This window comes from Nyctibius grandis, chromosome 1 (genome assembly GCF_013368605.1).
Source record: "Nyctibius grandis isolate bNycGra1 chromosome 1, bNycGra1.pri, whole genome shotgun sequence".
NCBI classification, from domain to species: Eukaryota; Metazoa; Chordata; class Aves; order Nyctibiiformes; family Nyctibiidae; genus Nyctibius; species Nyctibius grandis.
In genome coordinates this window covers 67,144,906-67,159,891 of record NC_090658.1, presented here as the reverse complement: position 1 = coordinate 67,159,891, position 14,986 = coordinate 67,144,906, and the positions used below count along the sequence as shown (strand labels likewise).

At 43.0% G+C, this 14,986-nt stretch overlaps 1 protein-coding gene and 3 non-coding genes across 6 annotated transcripts; all 4 read left to right on the top strand.

Annotated features, from left to right (window-relative positions):
- Positions 1–7,266: 7,266 nt before the first annotated feature.
- Positions 7,267–11,724, top strand: RPS12 (ribosomal protein S12). Of its 3 annotated transcripts, none has more exons than XM_068402498.1 (6): positions 7,267–7,403; positions 7,849–7,900; positions 8,335–8,451; positions 10,142–10,244; positions 10,751–10,852; positions 11,637–11,724. In XM_068402498.1, the coding sequence occupies exons 2-6, from the start codon at positions 7,887–7,889 to the stop codon at positions 11,697–11,699; spliced, it is 399 nt and encodes a 132-aa protein (XP_068258599.1). In that variant the 5' UTR covers positions 7,267–7,403; positions 7,849–7,886; the 3' UTR covers positions 11,700–11,724. The 3 variants fall into 3 exon arrangements, with proteins under 3 accessions (XP_068258599.1, XP_068258589.1, XP_068258606.1); XM_068402488.1 differs by lacking the exon at positions 7,267–7,403 and adding an exon at positions 7,657–7,710; XM_068402505.1 differs by lacking the exon at positions 7,267–7,403 and adding an exon at positions 7,677–7,710 and having other exon boundaries at positions 7,852–7,900.
- On the top strand, positions 9,185–9,259 carry LOC137672741 (small nucleolar RNA SNORD101). Its single transcript, XR_011049624.1, has one exon. It is a non-coding gene; the product is annotated as a small nucleolar RNA SNORD101 (small nucleolar RNA).
- Positions 10,597–10,683, top strand: LOC137672824 (small nucleolar RNA SNORD100). Its single transcript, XR_011049654.1, has one exon. It is a non-coding gene; the product is annotated as a small nucleolar RNA SNORD100 (small nucleolar RNA).
- On the top strand, positions 11,170–11,302 carry LOC137672811 (small nucleolar RNA SNORA33). The gene has a single exon (XR_011049650.1). It is a non-coding gene; the product is annotated as a small nucleolar RNA SNORA33 (small nucleolar RNA).
- Positions 11,725–14,986: the final 3,262 nt, after the last annotated feature.

The following is a 14,986-nucleotide window of genomic DNA, read 5'->3' as shown; positions in this document are numbered from 1 at the left end:
ACTCATCTGTTATAAAAAGAGCTGTAACATCTCTGTCTTCCATACGAAAGGGAGATTGAGGATGGCTTCTTAGGACCGGTAGACCAAGCGAAATCGATGATCATCTAACACAGCATCTAGCAAGTTACAGGAACCATAGAACAGCAACAGACGAGCTGAATGACAAAGTTGTCGCAAGAACCAATAGCTATAAACTCTCCAGGAGATGAGGAAGACGTGATATAACCAATCCATTTGGCACAAGTTCCTATCAGGAGGGAAGTGAGGAAGGAGATGAGGCATGAGCTGGGCACCTCTTCAAAGTTTAATAAAAGACAGACCACCTATTGCTTGAAGAGAAAAACCAGTAATTACTTCTTAAAAGCACTATTTTAACAAGGCCATCAGTATTCCATCTACTCACCAGTTATAATACTAAGATGCATAATAAGGCATTTCAGAGCAGATGTTGCCATGTACCTAACTTCAGAATCCCACACTCCATGTGACAGGAAAAAGCAGAGTTACTTTCTTATCACAAGATCAGGAAACTTTAAAACTACTTAGCAGCTACAAAAAACAACAGCCATGCATTCCTTTGCTGAAGCCTATTTTGACAATATGTTGTGTGTGTCATATATTGTGACTGTGAAGTTAAAAAATCCCTGAGAACTACCTTGATCTTTTCCTGTCTGCCTCCAGAAAAAGACAGAAACGTAAATCCTTTTCGTAGATACTGCTCCTCGGACAGTCTTACCCCCCCAAAAAAGAGGAAGAGCACTTGCAAGTCATCCTGAGTTCAGAAAAAGGATAATAAGAAAAAGGTGGTATATGCAAAGCATGACACAAATAGAATGAATAAGAGAAACTTGTAGAGAGAGATTAAAGTTGTGGCGAGAAAATAAAGCTTTAAATTTTATGGCTAGGGATAGACAATTATGTTCAGGAGGTGAAACAGTTTTCACTCCCAGCTACTTGCTCATTTCAGTCTAGACTCTCACTCAACAGATTTCAACTACTTTCAAAACCCAGTCCTCCTCTCATTAATAATTACATGCGAGTAATGAGTAATCCAGTAAAGCCTATGGAGTCAGATTTCCACAAAGTCAATGCATGCAGTAGAAGGCTGAAGCGTGGGAAGCAGCAGTGACCAGCATGAGCTATGGCTCCAATAATGAAACGGGGCTATGAACTCCCTATGCGTGCGTACAGTTTACTTATGCGCTGCTCATTACTGTCAGGGGAAACTGGTTGATGGAACATGTTTGTTAATTTTTCATATCTTTTCAAAAAGGAAACTATAAAAATATCTATAAATATTTGTTAACCTTTGAACTGGCACTTGTTACCAGCCTGTCATGATAGTTTTTCAAGTCTAACAAAAATATTTTTTTTAAAAGCATACAAGCCTTTCCTGCTTATGTCATGTCTGCCACAACTTAAAAAAAAAATCTTTCCTTTCAGATCCCAAATTCAAGCCTTGCAGCATTAGCCCTCTATAAATACTACAAATAGAGTCTACGTCCATTGCTTATGTCCACAAGATAAAAACGTATTAAGAACAAGTGCTTTAAGAACAGCTTCCCTTGTGGACATCCAGGACACTCGGCAAAGCTCAGAGTGTCCCTCACCACATGTGGGAATATGTATCCCTTATTATTATTCTGTATATTTGTAGAGATCTTAGAAATACTTCTGCATTACAATCCAGAAATGACTTAGCCAGTCCTTATTTGCATCGTACTACTATTTCTTTTGCCAGAAGGCATAGTGGCTGCACACAGGTATTTGGAAAGAGTTTAAAATGGCTCTAATGTAACCACATGATAACCACATCCTTTGAGAGTCTAGTGCAGAATCTGTGGAAGGCAACGAAAACCAGCAAACTCTTTTGTTCAGTTATCATGACATCAAGGTCTCTCTTCTTTTCAAATCAGTATTGAAATCCCATAGCTTGTCCTCTTTCTGAGACTTCACCATACCTTCTCCAGGCACTTGAAACTTGAGACAGACATCTCTTGTGCTCCTGAGTAGGAGCTCATAGTTGGCTGTTCTGAACCGTTACCTGGAGGTGCTTGGAAATAACACATCTCGCCCCTCTGGGCTGGTGAGCAGGACTTCTGTGGAAGGGCGAGAAAGTGGGTAAAAATAGCTTGCCATCTACAAAAATCTTTGTGATGCAGAACCTTTTTTCTGGACTGTATGACCAGGAAATGAGTAAGGTAATTGTTTAGGAAGAGTAGGGCAAAATGTGCACTGGTGTTTCTTGCAAGAAGGCTTCCAACTTGACGTTCCACATGGCTGAGAAATCATGTCTGTTTTGGAATGAATATGAGATAATTCTATCTTGTGACATTAGAAATCTAATCGTAGCACATGCCTGTGCTTTGTATTTCTAGAAACAGATGTCTGAGGCAAATGTGTTTTGCAAGCATTGTTCAGAACTGAAGTTTAGAACAGATTGTTCACAGTTTGGCAGTGTCATGGACTTTCTTGGGAGTTTGTAATACCTGACACTTTCACCTGCTTACCTGGCTGCCTCACTGTACTGTGCCGCTGTCTGAACTACTCATTATTCCGTTCCTGAGTCTTCACGGTTTACAGCATGGCACTTAAGCTATCGCTGGAGTTTGGCATTTCGAAGAAAAGATGGGTGGTGGCTGCCAGGGTGAGCACAGGTTGAAGGTAAAGGTTACCACAGCAAAAGACCAGGAGAGAAACAGAGGTAGCAAAAAGGAGCAGGAAGAGGATAGCTGAGACAGAGTGAACCATTATATCCTCACTGCAGTACTGCTCTTCTGTAAAAGCCCCCAAATTCAGTTGTCATTTTGCTTATAGAAAAAAGAGGAAGGCTACCACCCTGGAAATGGGGGACAGTCAGGGGAAGTCAGGCATTGAATGGAGAGCATAGAGGGGAGTAGCTATAGCCACAGGATTATTAAATATATGCAGCAAGATGGTGAGTCCGAAAGGATTGCCCAGAACAGCTGGCTGGTAAGAATCCAAATTCTTGAACGTCATGTGACAGCAGCTTGTGGTTACTCTTCCTCTTCCCAAATCCAAGTTTATAGACAGCATGTTATGCTGCTTATAATATAAGCAAATCTTAACAGGGCCGAGTTCCTCTACTGGGACTGGCTGCTCAGTGAAACACCGGGCCAGCGTTTGCACTGACACCACCTCAGCCCTCCTCAGCCCTCTAGAGCCCAGGCAGGCTCTCGCACTGCATCGGCAGCTCCTGCTTTTCTAGCACTCCGCCTGTTACCCCACTCACCCACCCTCGAGTGGACTAGATGTACTCCCTTAGCACAGGACTGCAATCCTTGGCTTAAATGTGTCGTGCCCTGTGGCTGTATACCAGCATTTAACCTGCAGGGTGCTAAATGGTCATGAGAACTCCATCAGAAAATACAGAGGTTAAGAAACTCGCTACTCCTTGTAGGAATCTGAACAGGTGGGGTAGTGCCAACAGTGTGCAGAGCGCCCACATGAACTCTGGGCTCACATTAACACACAGTGCAGCGGAGTGGACTTTCAAACAGGATCACACACTTCCATTAATTATTACACACAAATACATACACCTGCTACGCTACACCAACATTTCAACAGAGTTAAGTGCCAATGCAAACCTCCCCTCTACACATACGTAACTTTTATCTTAGCACAGCTTTGTTTTCTTGCAACTGTGCTAGGAAACCTATTTTTGAACGTTCTACTTCTAGAATATTATATTGTAGTTTGACTGTGATTGTAACTTTTGCTGTAATACAAATCTTTCACATGTGCATACTTCCACCTCCTGGACAGAATATATATTGCACTTACCCAGCAATACTCATGTGTGTTATGGCTGGTTAAGGTCTTCTTGTTATCCTTTGATGATCTTGAGGGAGATAATGGTTTATTGTTCCACTCAGTACAAAAACTCCACTATAGATTAGGCATCTTCGGTGCTTTTTAAGGGGCACAAGAAGATTAAGTGAGAGATGGATATAGGGAAGAATGTTCTCCCTGGGGAAAGAAGGTGGGCATTTATAATTTGTGTGTGTTTGCGAGCTTCCTGGCGTCTGATTCTATTTTCCCACTTCTAAAACCACTTCTCACAGAAGCAAGGGAGAAATCAGGGCCAAATGTCCCCCAGGGGCTGCAATATATGGCAGTAGTTGGAGGTGGCCATACACACCTTGGAGCTGTCAGCATGAGTTAACGGGCAGTGTTGTTCCTACTGGCTTTGCCCTTGGTAGCTCAGAGTGTACGGAGAGGAGTGCTCCCACACGACATTTCTGTCTCCATAACTGTTTTTCAGTGGGCTCTGGTTAGCTTCTGCTCCCTCTAGATATCTGTAATATAAAGAGTACGTACCTGACTGCCTGTCACGGTTTAAAGCTGGGCCGGCTATTAAACCTGTGGCAGATGCTCTCTGTTAACCCTCCCCCCCAACCCTGAAGGGAAAGGGAAAGGGAAAAGGGAGAGAGACTTACAGGTTGGAAAGTTAAAACAGTTTTAATAAACTATAATAATGAAAAAGAGTATAATAATAATATTGGAATAATCAAATATATACAAATATATACAAAACCAAGATCGAGCTCCCCCGATGTCGGCCACGTCACCACCGGCACTGCAGGGCAGGCTCCTCCCAGGCTGGGCCTAGCGATGGTCGAGAGCTGGATCCAGGAATGCACGGATCGGGATCGGGGGCAGCAGGAAAAAGGACAGAGTCCTCTTCGGACACCGGCCATAGCAGAAAGAGAGCGAGACCCTCGTGATCCCCCCGCTTTATACTGAGAATGACGTGTATGGGATGGAATACCTTCGCTGGTCAATTTTGGGTCACCTGTCCTGTCCGCTCCTCCCTGCAGGTGCAACCCCCCCTTCGGCTCTTCACTCGTAAGCAGTGAGGAATTTATCGGTGACCTTGGTTTCTCTAAGAATAAGTACAGCAAGAGCCTTTCTGCATAACATCCCTACCGGTGCCTCAGCAATAACTATAAACTTTGAGCGTTATCAGTCCTGGAAGCAGACACTGTCTGCAAACATGCAGTTAGTTTCAGAAAGTGCAGTTACTTAGAAGAGGCTTAGCTGAAAGTAAAAATCACTGAAAGGAAAATTGGCCTGGTTTAGGCCAAACCAGGACACTGCCTCAGAGTCGACATTATCAGGGAGACGGGCAGCTGGAGCCTGGGAGTGCTGCAGCCACAGCCCCCAGCCAGGCCTTTCCCCCCCCTGCAGACTCAGAAGGGTTGTGCTGCCTGAGCTTGAGGCCCATGGGGCAGTTCTGAGATAGCCGAGTGATTTCCACCTTCCCTCTCTGTCCCCCCCTGTCCTCATCAGCCCCAGTGGGTCACTGTGTGGACAGCATCTCCTCACTGCCTGGGTTTAGCCTACAGCCTGCTGCTTGACAATACCAGGGAGATCAAAGAAGGACGTACGGAAGAAAAGGTGACTGACAATGTCACTGAAATCGGGAATAAAACTCCTTAACACCAATGTAGCATTAAGAAGAAGGCATTCTCTTTATTATGGCACCGGATGCACGGGAGATTGTTCCACCTATCATGCATACCATATAGTGCCTTAGTCAAAGCTTATATCACCTGGTTACATACGTGTGCATAAAATCTCCTGGAATAGTTATACATATTCATAGTCATTACACATGCGGCCTGAGTCTCTGAGGGGCTTTCATGGGGGTCTTTGGTGGTCTCTGGTGGTCATTTTCCACCGTAGTTTTGTATGATCCTATTTCTGCGCAAGCGTGGCTGATGCACTTGCAGGTGGCTCCAAGGAAAATATACTGTTCTGGTTCTTACAGGATTTCTCTTCTCTTGGCGTCAGAGTTGTGAATCAAGCCATTGTTCGCGGGCTTGTTTATCTTTGGCCTTTCTTTGTAATTAATGAAGAATTTAACAGAGACCTTGGATTCTCTAAGAATAAGCACAAGTTTTTCTGCATACCATTCTCACCAGAACTGTAAGCGTGTCACGGTTTAAAGCTGGGCCAGCTATTAAACCTGTGGCAGATGCCCTCTGTTATCCCCCTCCCTCCCCACAAAGGGAAAGGGAAAGGGAAAAGGGAGAGAGACTTCCGGGTTGGAAAGTTAAAACAGTTTTAATAAACTATAATAATGAAAAAGAGTATAATAATAATAATAGAAATAATCAAATATATACAAATATATATACAAAACCAAGATTGAGCTCCCCTGAAGTCAGCCACGTCACCACCGGCACTGCAGGACAGGCTCCGGGAAGGCCCAGCCTGGGCCTAGCGACGGTTGAGAGCTGGATTCAGGGATGCACGGATCGGGATCGGGGGCAGCAGGAAAACAGATGGAGTCCTCCTTGGACACCGGCCATAGCAGAAAGAGAGCGAGACCCTCGTGATCCCCCCCCTTTATACCGAGAATGACATGTGTGGGATGGAATACCCTCGTTGGTCAATTTTGGGTCACCTGCCCTGTCTGCTCCTCCCTGCAGGTGCAACCCCCCTTCGGCTCTTTACTTGTAAGCAGTGAAGAATTCAGCAGTGACCTTGGTTTCTCTAAGAATAAGTACAGCAAGAGCCTTTCTGCATAACATCCTTACCGGTGCCTCAGCGATAACTACAAACTTCAGGCGTTATCAGTCCTGGAGGCAGACACTGTCTGCAAACATGCAGTTAGTTTCCGAAAGTGCAGTTACTTAGAGGAGACTTAGCTGAAAGCAAAAATCACTGAAAGGAAAATCGGCCTGGTTTAGGCCAAACCAGGACAAAGCGTTATCAGTCCTAGAAGCAGACAGTGTCTGCAAAGCAAGCAGCTTCAGACAGTGCAGTTACTTCAGCTGAAAGAAGAATTACTGAAAGGAAAATTGGTTCTGTTAAAAGGTGACACAAAGTAGGCCTTTTAGGGCCTACTTTGAGGCCTGCTTTTACGAAACTGCCTGGTATCAACAATATTGGTGACAAATGTGTTCAATTACATTAGCCACAAGCTGTGGCTATCAATATGTTACCTATTTTTGTTGTATTTTGTCACTATGTATTTTTTACAAGGATGTCACTATGCAGACCACCCGACGGTCAAATTGTCAAGTCCAGAACAGCTAGGGCGGACAAAGTCCCACCTCAGGCTGACAGCACCTGAGTAGGCAGCATGTTTGACATGTGGCAGCTGTGCCGCACACGCACCCATCGGCTGCATCATCGGGCAGCGCCCACGCGTGCGCGGAGTGGGCGGGCATCGGACAGCAACGGGAACGTGCAATTGCACTTTTCCAATTTCGGAGGTACAGCTAGGTGCTGTGACCTCCACTGAAGGGCGGCGGCGACTTCAGGAAGGTTCGTTCCCTCCCTCTCCGTCCTCCTCCCGGCTGCCCGGGGATGCGGGACGGTGCCGCGGAACGGTGCCGTCGGAAGCCGGACCGCTTCGGCAGCTACAGGTGCGCCTACTGCCCTGGGGAGGATCACGGGACCCAGCCCCGGTGGCCCCTAGCCCCCCCAGCCGGCGGCTGCAGTTGGCTTTCCCCGCCGGGAGGCCGGGCCGGGCCGGGCCGGGCCTGCTCTGGCCCCGGGCGAGGGAGGCCCCGCGGCCCCACCGTCTCCATGGGTACGCGGTGGCGGGCGAGGTGGCGGATCAGGCAGAGCCAGGGCAGCCTCCGCGTCCGCGCGCAGGGTCCTCGCGCGCTATAAGTGCGTGAGGCGGAAGGCCCGCCCTCTCTTTCGCTGGCGGCGCGCGGCGGTGCCGGGGTGAGTAGCCGTGATAGCGCCGGGGCCCGCTGGGCTGAATCCTCGCCGCCGGCGGGGCATCGCGGCGGGAGCGGGCCGGGCGGGGGCCCCGGGGCGGCCGGCGCCACTCACCGGGGTGGCCTGTGTCTGTATTTGCAGCAGGAACCCGGGCGGGAACAGCACCCACCGAGAGCGCCATGGCCGAGGAAGGGTGAGCGGGGCCGGGGCCATTGGGGGCGGTGGGCGGAGGGGCCGCGCCGGCCGCGTCTCGCCTGACCGCGCCGCTCCGTGTCGGGCCTTGCCGCGCGCGGCGTGCGCGGGCCCCGCCGTGTGCTGCCGCATGCTTCCTGCAGGCGAGAGGCTGGGTGTCCGGCGTGGGGGCTGGCTGTCGGGGCCTATGTGTGCGCTGATTCCCCTTCGTGAGAGAACCTGGAGAGAGCGCAGCGAGCTGGCTCGCCGGGAGGGTTTAATCTGTTTAGTTTCTTTCAATTTATTCTTTTTTCGGTTTCTTCTTTAGATTTGTTCTTTAGCTTCCCTTTCTTCTGTATTTTTTTTTAATGATTGGATGCTTGCAGTGAATGGGAAGCTTTTGCTTGTAGTTGTAAGATGTTGGCACGATCAGAGTAATATTTATCTTCTCTTTAGCATTACTGCTGGAGGTGTAATGGATGTTAACACCGCCCTGCAAGAAGTGCTGAAGACTGCACTTATCCATGATGGCCTAGCTCGTGGTATTCGTGAAGCAGCCAAAGCCTTGGACAAGTAAGTGTTGTTCCCGTTTTGTCTATGGTGAATAGCAAAACTGTGAGGTGTGTTGTGATGAGCTATGTTGAACATGTACATGGCTCACTTTGTTCAGATGTTCGGTTAAAAGCTTTTGCAAGAACATGTTTTTCCGTTAAGTAGTTTTGTCTTTTGCTGCCTCTGTTTCGGCATCTTTAATTGTGATCATAAAATAGAGATGCTAAACTCAGTGACTCAAGAATAACAGCATCTAGTGTATTACGTTCTGTCTTTTTGTGACCCCGGTGCCATCGAGTTTTCATGTGGATTGGTTTTGTGAAGAAAAAGGAATGGTGCTGGCAGTACATAGCTATGGAAATCTGGGACTTGAGAGTCTTGTATTTTAAGAAATTATAAACTCTTCTCAAAACTTTTTAAGAATTTTGATTGGGAGGGTTAATATGTATGTCGGACTTAACCTGGAAGAGTCGTTTTAGTTTTTATGGAGAAAAACAGATTCATAGCTTGCCTTTACTTTTTTGCTAGCTTATTTTTTTTGTGTTGCAGCTGTAAATAATTGTGTTGGTACAATATCAAAACAATATTAAACTTGTCATATATGTGCCAACCATGGTAATTAGTTATGGTTTCTTAGCATGAAGTGTGATACATATGTGTATATGTACACATGCATACCCACATGCCTCTGTGTGTGTCTGTATATAGGCAAGTAGTTCTAAGAATAGACAGTGCTTAAGTGTAGTGCTACAGTGTTTGGGTGATGACTTAACAATTTGTCGGATACCCCTTCACTCTTTTTATGAGTGAGAACAGCAGTCTGACAAACCTGTATGCAAAAAGCTCTAAGACAAGGTACCAAATAATGGAAGGGAAATATTGTTTAAGTGATGAACAACTAGTTTAAGAGTTCTTTTGAGTTTGGCTGCAACTTCATATGCTGTGTGTTAAGAGGATGATGTATGTGCAAGGTTTATATACATTTGTGTGTGGTGGTTCTTGCTTGGAAATGTTGTTTCTGAAACATTCTGGTGAAACTCATGATAAAGGTGGCCATAGAGAAAATTGACTTCGCAGTGGTCAAATTACATTAGGTTAAGCATAGAAGACCTATACAGCTCTCTTTGTTGTCAGGTATCCCTTTGGTATTCTTAACATTGTACCACAGTATACAAAGATCCTAATTAGAATTGGGGCCCTGTCATAACAGCTTCTTTGAACGTAAGTAGAAAAGATTGTTCTGAAGAGCTTGTAACAACTTAGAATTTCAAGCTTTTAATAATTACAGTTCTAAAGTTAAATTATTGTAATCTGAGGAAGACAAGAAAAAGCAACTTGTAACTTGGTTGCTTTCTAACAGTGACACCAGTTCTTTATGGGACCTGGTGTTTATCCAGTCATTACACCTTTTTCCAATGGCTGAGAATTTATTTAGTGGGACTTTTAGAAGCTTCCGAAACTGGAATAAAATCTGATAATAAAGCCAACAATGTATGAGTAGTCCATTACGTATATGAAAAACATAGAAAGTAGTAGGTCATATCAAAAGTATATTTAGTATTTCAAAAGCATATGGTGTCTCAAAACCGAAAATTAAACTTACGAAGCAGTTGTCTAGAAATGCATGTGCTGAATTTTGTTCTTTGTGGTTTTGATTATTGAAGTTTAAGCAGGGTCTGAAGTTACAGTTGTTGGTTTTCATTTTTTTTAGACGTCAAGCCCATCTCTGTGTTCTGGCTTCAAATTGCGATGAACCCACGTATGTAAAGTTAGTTGAAGCACTTTGTGCAGAACATCAGATCAACTTAATAAAGGTGAGTGTCGGAACTTCACATGCAATTTGGGAACAGTTATCCTGCTTGCAATATAAGCTGCTTGTTTCAGCATATGGAGAGCTGAACCTTTGAAACACTATGCTGTAATTCTGTATATGGCTTATCTAAGCAAAGTTTCTCTTAGCAGCAGAGGTTGTTTTAGTTCTATGTGATTGTCATAGAAACAGTACAAAAACTGGATGTAAATGGCAAAGGGTGTGTATCAGGTATTTTACAAAGTTTAAATGAACTTTTATGTCCCGTATAATAAGAAATTGAATTAATGCTGCAAGTGGTCATGGAGCATGGGAGGAGTCTCAACATGACTTTTTCTTAAAATTAAAGGACTTACGCTGTACAATGATGATACTTTGGCTCCCTCTACTGATACTTGTGAGGAAAGCAGCCATCCGTTACCCAATACTTCTGAGAGTACAGCGGCTTTTTTGCTGAACCCAATTATGTTAGAAATAGCTAGTTCTAATGTGATGCTATATTTTACACAGGTTGATGACAACAAGAAGCTGGGTGAATGGGTAGGTCTCTGCAAGATTGACAGAGAAGGAAAACCTCGCAAAGTAGTGGGCTGCAGTTGTGTGGTTGTCAAAGTAAGATGATGCTAATTATAGCTTATTTCCTGACTTCTGAAAATAAGCAGTAAAGATAAGGTTGCTTTAGATAAGGGACTATTAAATAGAGCTCTTAGATTTTGTTTTTTTTTTTTTTAAAACAGTTGCTTTCCATTGTTGATAGTAAAAATAAATGCTTCCCTGTTCTATAGTCCCTTTCATGTTTATTTAAAATACTCATATTCATTTTGTGAGTTAATGGTTGTGTCCTTGAAATATCTATGCCCACTTGCCAGTAAGCATTAAAGGATTAAGACCTTTTAATTAGAAGAGATGAAGTGTTGCTTCAGAAAAAAATGCCAGTTCAATGTGTCTGCTCAACTTGAAAATGTTTTGCAGAGCATATTTTAAAATGACACTGGTAAATTAAAGCCACAGTACGAGCCTTGAAGACTGTTGTCTTTGAGGTCCCAAGAGATGGCTACATCTTCACAATAAAGACTAATGCCTTCTGCATGTGTTTTCATACTTTTGCTACTGTTTCACATACTTTACTTGGCTTTCCTTAAGCAGAAATGAATTTGTTTGGATCCATACCAATGGGTGTTACACTTGAATGAAATAGAATAGTTCTTTATTAGAATAACAATTAGAGAACGAAGGGAAAGCAGCTGGCAGATTGATGAAGTTACTTGTATGGAGTTTTGGGAATACTTGGGAATGCCTTGAGAAAAAGGGTCAGAATCTCAGTTGTCCTTTTAAAGATAAGTTGTAAAATTTTGAAAGGGTCTGTACATTATTAATGGGTTATCTTGTGTTACAGGACTATGGCAAGGAGTCTCAGGCCAAAGATGTCATCGAAGAGTACTTCAAGTGCAAGAAATAAAAGGAAAAATAAATTTTGAACCTGGCTAGTGTGTGTGTGATTAATGGGTGGGTACCTGTGGAATAGTTCTTTGAGTTGCAAAGGTAACATCAGAAGATGAAAGGACTTTGCAGGTCTTGGTGTGGATTATTAGTATGTTAAATTGGTCAGCTTCGTGAAGGTAACAGCGGTCCCTGCCATTCCTGTTTTAGGGTGCTTCTGTTTCCTGATCCTACCCCAGAGGTTACCAACTTACAGAACGTCACACAGCTTATCAGTTGCAAAAATGCTGACAGTTGATTACTACCTTGGTTTGGCAGTGCTTAGGCTTGTGTTTCTGTAGGGATTCTAAGTAACTTGTTAGGGAAAGTCTGAAGTACTGCTGCATCTGTGATGAAAATTTGTCTCCTTCTGCTGAAACAAATGAGAACAGCCTTAACTGTTGCCCAGATCTTCTGAAATGTGGCAAGAATTTTTTAAATGCTATCTTAATTTGTTCAGGGATCTTATTTGACACAAAGTGTTTTCTTGGCCTTTTTTTTCACCATCAGTTCTGAAGCAAATTGTGGGTAGAATTAGCTTGTAAGAATTAATTGTCATGTACCTCTAGATCTGATTCTGCAGGAGTTCCCAGTAGTCGAGGTAGCCAGGTAGTTGAGATCTCGCTGCTCAGCCAAGGCAGTGTTGAACTCTGCCTTGTCCAGTGTCTTGGTTTCTGTAGTAGTTGGATGACATACAGAACTTGTGTTTTTGTCAAATTTTTTGCTTCTTGGCAGTGAGGTTGGATTGGGACTGGAATTCAAGGTAACTTTTTTTCTCTCTTCTGCAAGTTGTCTTATGTGTTCTGTGGAGTAGCTCCGAGGAGTCATATGGAATTGCTCCATTATGCTGATAAGGAGGACATGAATATGAGTATGTGGGGCTGGGCATCTGTAGACTGAGGAGATGGTTATGCATATCTCTATATTCTTCTACTTCTTAGGCTCTTGAGCTTGAATTTTCATTATAGTTTGTAATCCCTTTTTTTGACATACCCAGTCATTCAAGTACTGTAGAGGCGGGCATCTTCTCCAGATGCTTGGCTCAGATGCACTTTCTTAACAGTTCTCATGAAAGCTCTTGAAGTGTGTTTTGGTTTTGGCCCTGCCACAGCTTTCTAGTAGCTGGATCTGGGTGACTTGGATTTTTGAGAGGTTCCAGTAGTAGCCTTTTCAGGTGTATTTAATGATGAAGTCATCTGTTCCAAGTCTGGTTAAAAACAAGAAATGTATCCTTGTGCTGAAATTAGATGTGTTCAGTCTTGTCTGAATTTCTCAGTAAAGGAGTTAAACACTATTTTTTTAACACTTTAGTTAATGTCAAGCTTGTATTACAAATAGAGGGAAGTTCTTAACACAAATGTATGAATGTTACCATTTTCCATTTGGATGTTTTTGCATATAGTTGAAATTACAGAAATTCACTCCTGTAGATAAGAGCCTTAGTTGCAGACTTACTAGATTGCTGGAGGCTTCTAAACGCTGAGAATAGGAACATTTTGTATGAATATTGCTTTTTAAATGGAGTTCAAAGACACTAACTATTGAAAAACTTTCAGTTGAGTTTGGCTAATAATTTTGAGTATTTGACTCTTGTATACAGAAGCACATTTTATCTTTTGTCCTGTCTTAAGAAGCTGCATCTTCCAAGAGTTTTGGATAAAATAGTTATGCTATTTGTTCTTCATATTTTTATAATGTTTTTTTTTGCAGCTACATTATAGAGAAAGAATTGTCTGAAATGGTGGTAGTGTTGGCAGTCTAATAGTATTTATGGTTTGCTTTTCCTTGGCTGGCTGTTTTATCAGAGTTAAATTCACAGAGGGAATCGGGATCCAAAACCGGAGCCTCAGTACCTGGGTTCAGTGGCCTCTGTGTTGTTGAGGTTGAAAATTTTTTCTTAATTGAACATGCTTCTGTATCAGAACATTTTTTACCTGCTAGGAGTAGTAAAGTCCTCTTAATTCCTTACATCTCTGGATGCAGGGTAACAAATGTGCAATCCAATAAGCCCCTTCAGGGTAGTGGGCGAGGATTTTTTAAAAAGATGAAATCCGTAGACTTATATTCCCAAATTTGAGTAAGTCTTTGCTAAGCCTGTGCAAGCAAACTGAGCCTTTCCAGATGTTTGTTGTCTTGGCTAAAATACGGCTTTTCATTTTGTTATTTTTTTATACCACAAAATGACCCAGGAGAATGGTCCCAAATTCAGACACACTTGACTGACTACAAAGGGAGTTCAGGCACTTTCTGGATGTATATAATTATGTGAAGTTAACTTGCTTAAGGTTTTAGGGCTATTTGATAAAATTTTGGTTGCTTTAGCATGAGCAAACACTAGACCTTAGATTTTTTTTTTTTTTTTTTAAACTGGATTTGCCCTTCTAAGTGAAACTTAATTCAGCTTGGAGTTAACTCAAGATGGAAGATCTCTGCTGGTGCAACTTACTTTCCCATAAATCTGCTAATGGTGTCTTGTAATGTGAAGCACTAATACCAACACATACTGAAGTTTCAGAGGGGACTATTTTATGATTTGCTATTGAGGGGAAAACCAGGAAGGATATCAGTGGAAGAAGGAAGAAATGTTTGTGTCCAGGTGAATTGTAATTCTGAGGTGATTATTTTGAAGTGAAAGGAAAAGGAACTATGAAAAGGATGAGTAAAAATAAAATTGATAACCTGTTGCTTTAATAAAATTCTGAAGAAGTTGTCTGGCTGTTACTACTTTGCCTCCCTAGAGGATGTGGAAGGCTGTTCATCTTGTGTATTTGATATCTGAAGTTGTTCCCCTTTGCGCTTCCCTCAATATTTATGGAGAAAGCTGATTCAATGTCATTGCAGTATCATCACTGGATTTCCTGTCCAACTGTAACACTGCAGAGAAATAGGATATGCTGGGGAAAGGAGAAGACATTCTGTGAGCATTCACAACCTACAAGAAGGTTGCAGTAAGATGACATTTATTTGGCTAGGCTAGAATAGTACAACAGGACCAGTTTCAGATTTGCAGTAAAGGTAGGTGAGATGTCAGTTTTCATTGCTTTGGAGTGAGTGTACTGCTTTTTACTGCTAACAGGAGCAGTATAATCCCTTATAACAAGTTGTGTTTTAGTTTTGGAGTTTTTTTAAAGCCATATATGGGGAACATGCACACTGAATCTATAGTTGTGTAAGACTTAAGAATTGTTAACACATTGCGAATTTATATGTTTAGTCAAGTTATTACTATTAATTGTAATGTAAATGGTCCTTAAGGATTTTCACATA

Bases quoted from the DNA above. Each gene is read 5' to 3' on its own strand.
- RPS12 (XM_068402498.1), top strand. The intron at 10,245-10,750 runs GTGAGTGTCGGA...TATTTTACACAG, and splicing joins ATCAGATCAACTTAATAAAG to GTTGATGACAACAAGAAGCT. The intron at 10,853-11,636 runs GTAAGATGATGC...CTTGTGTTACAG, and splicing joins GCAGTTGTGTGGTTGTCAAA to GACTATGGCAAGGAGTCTCA.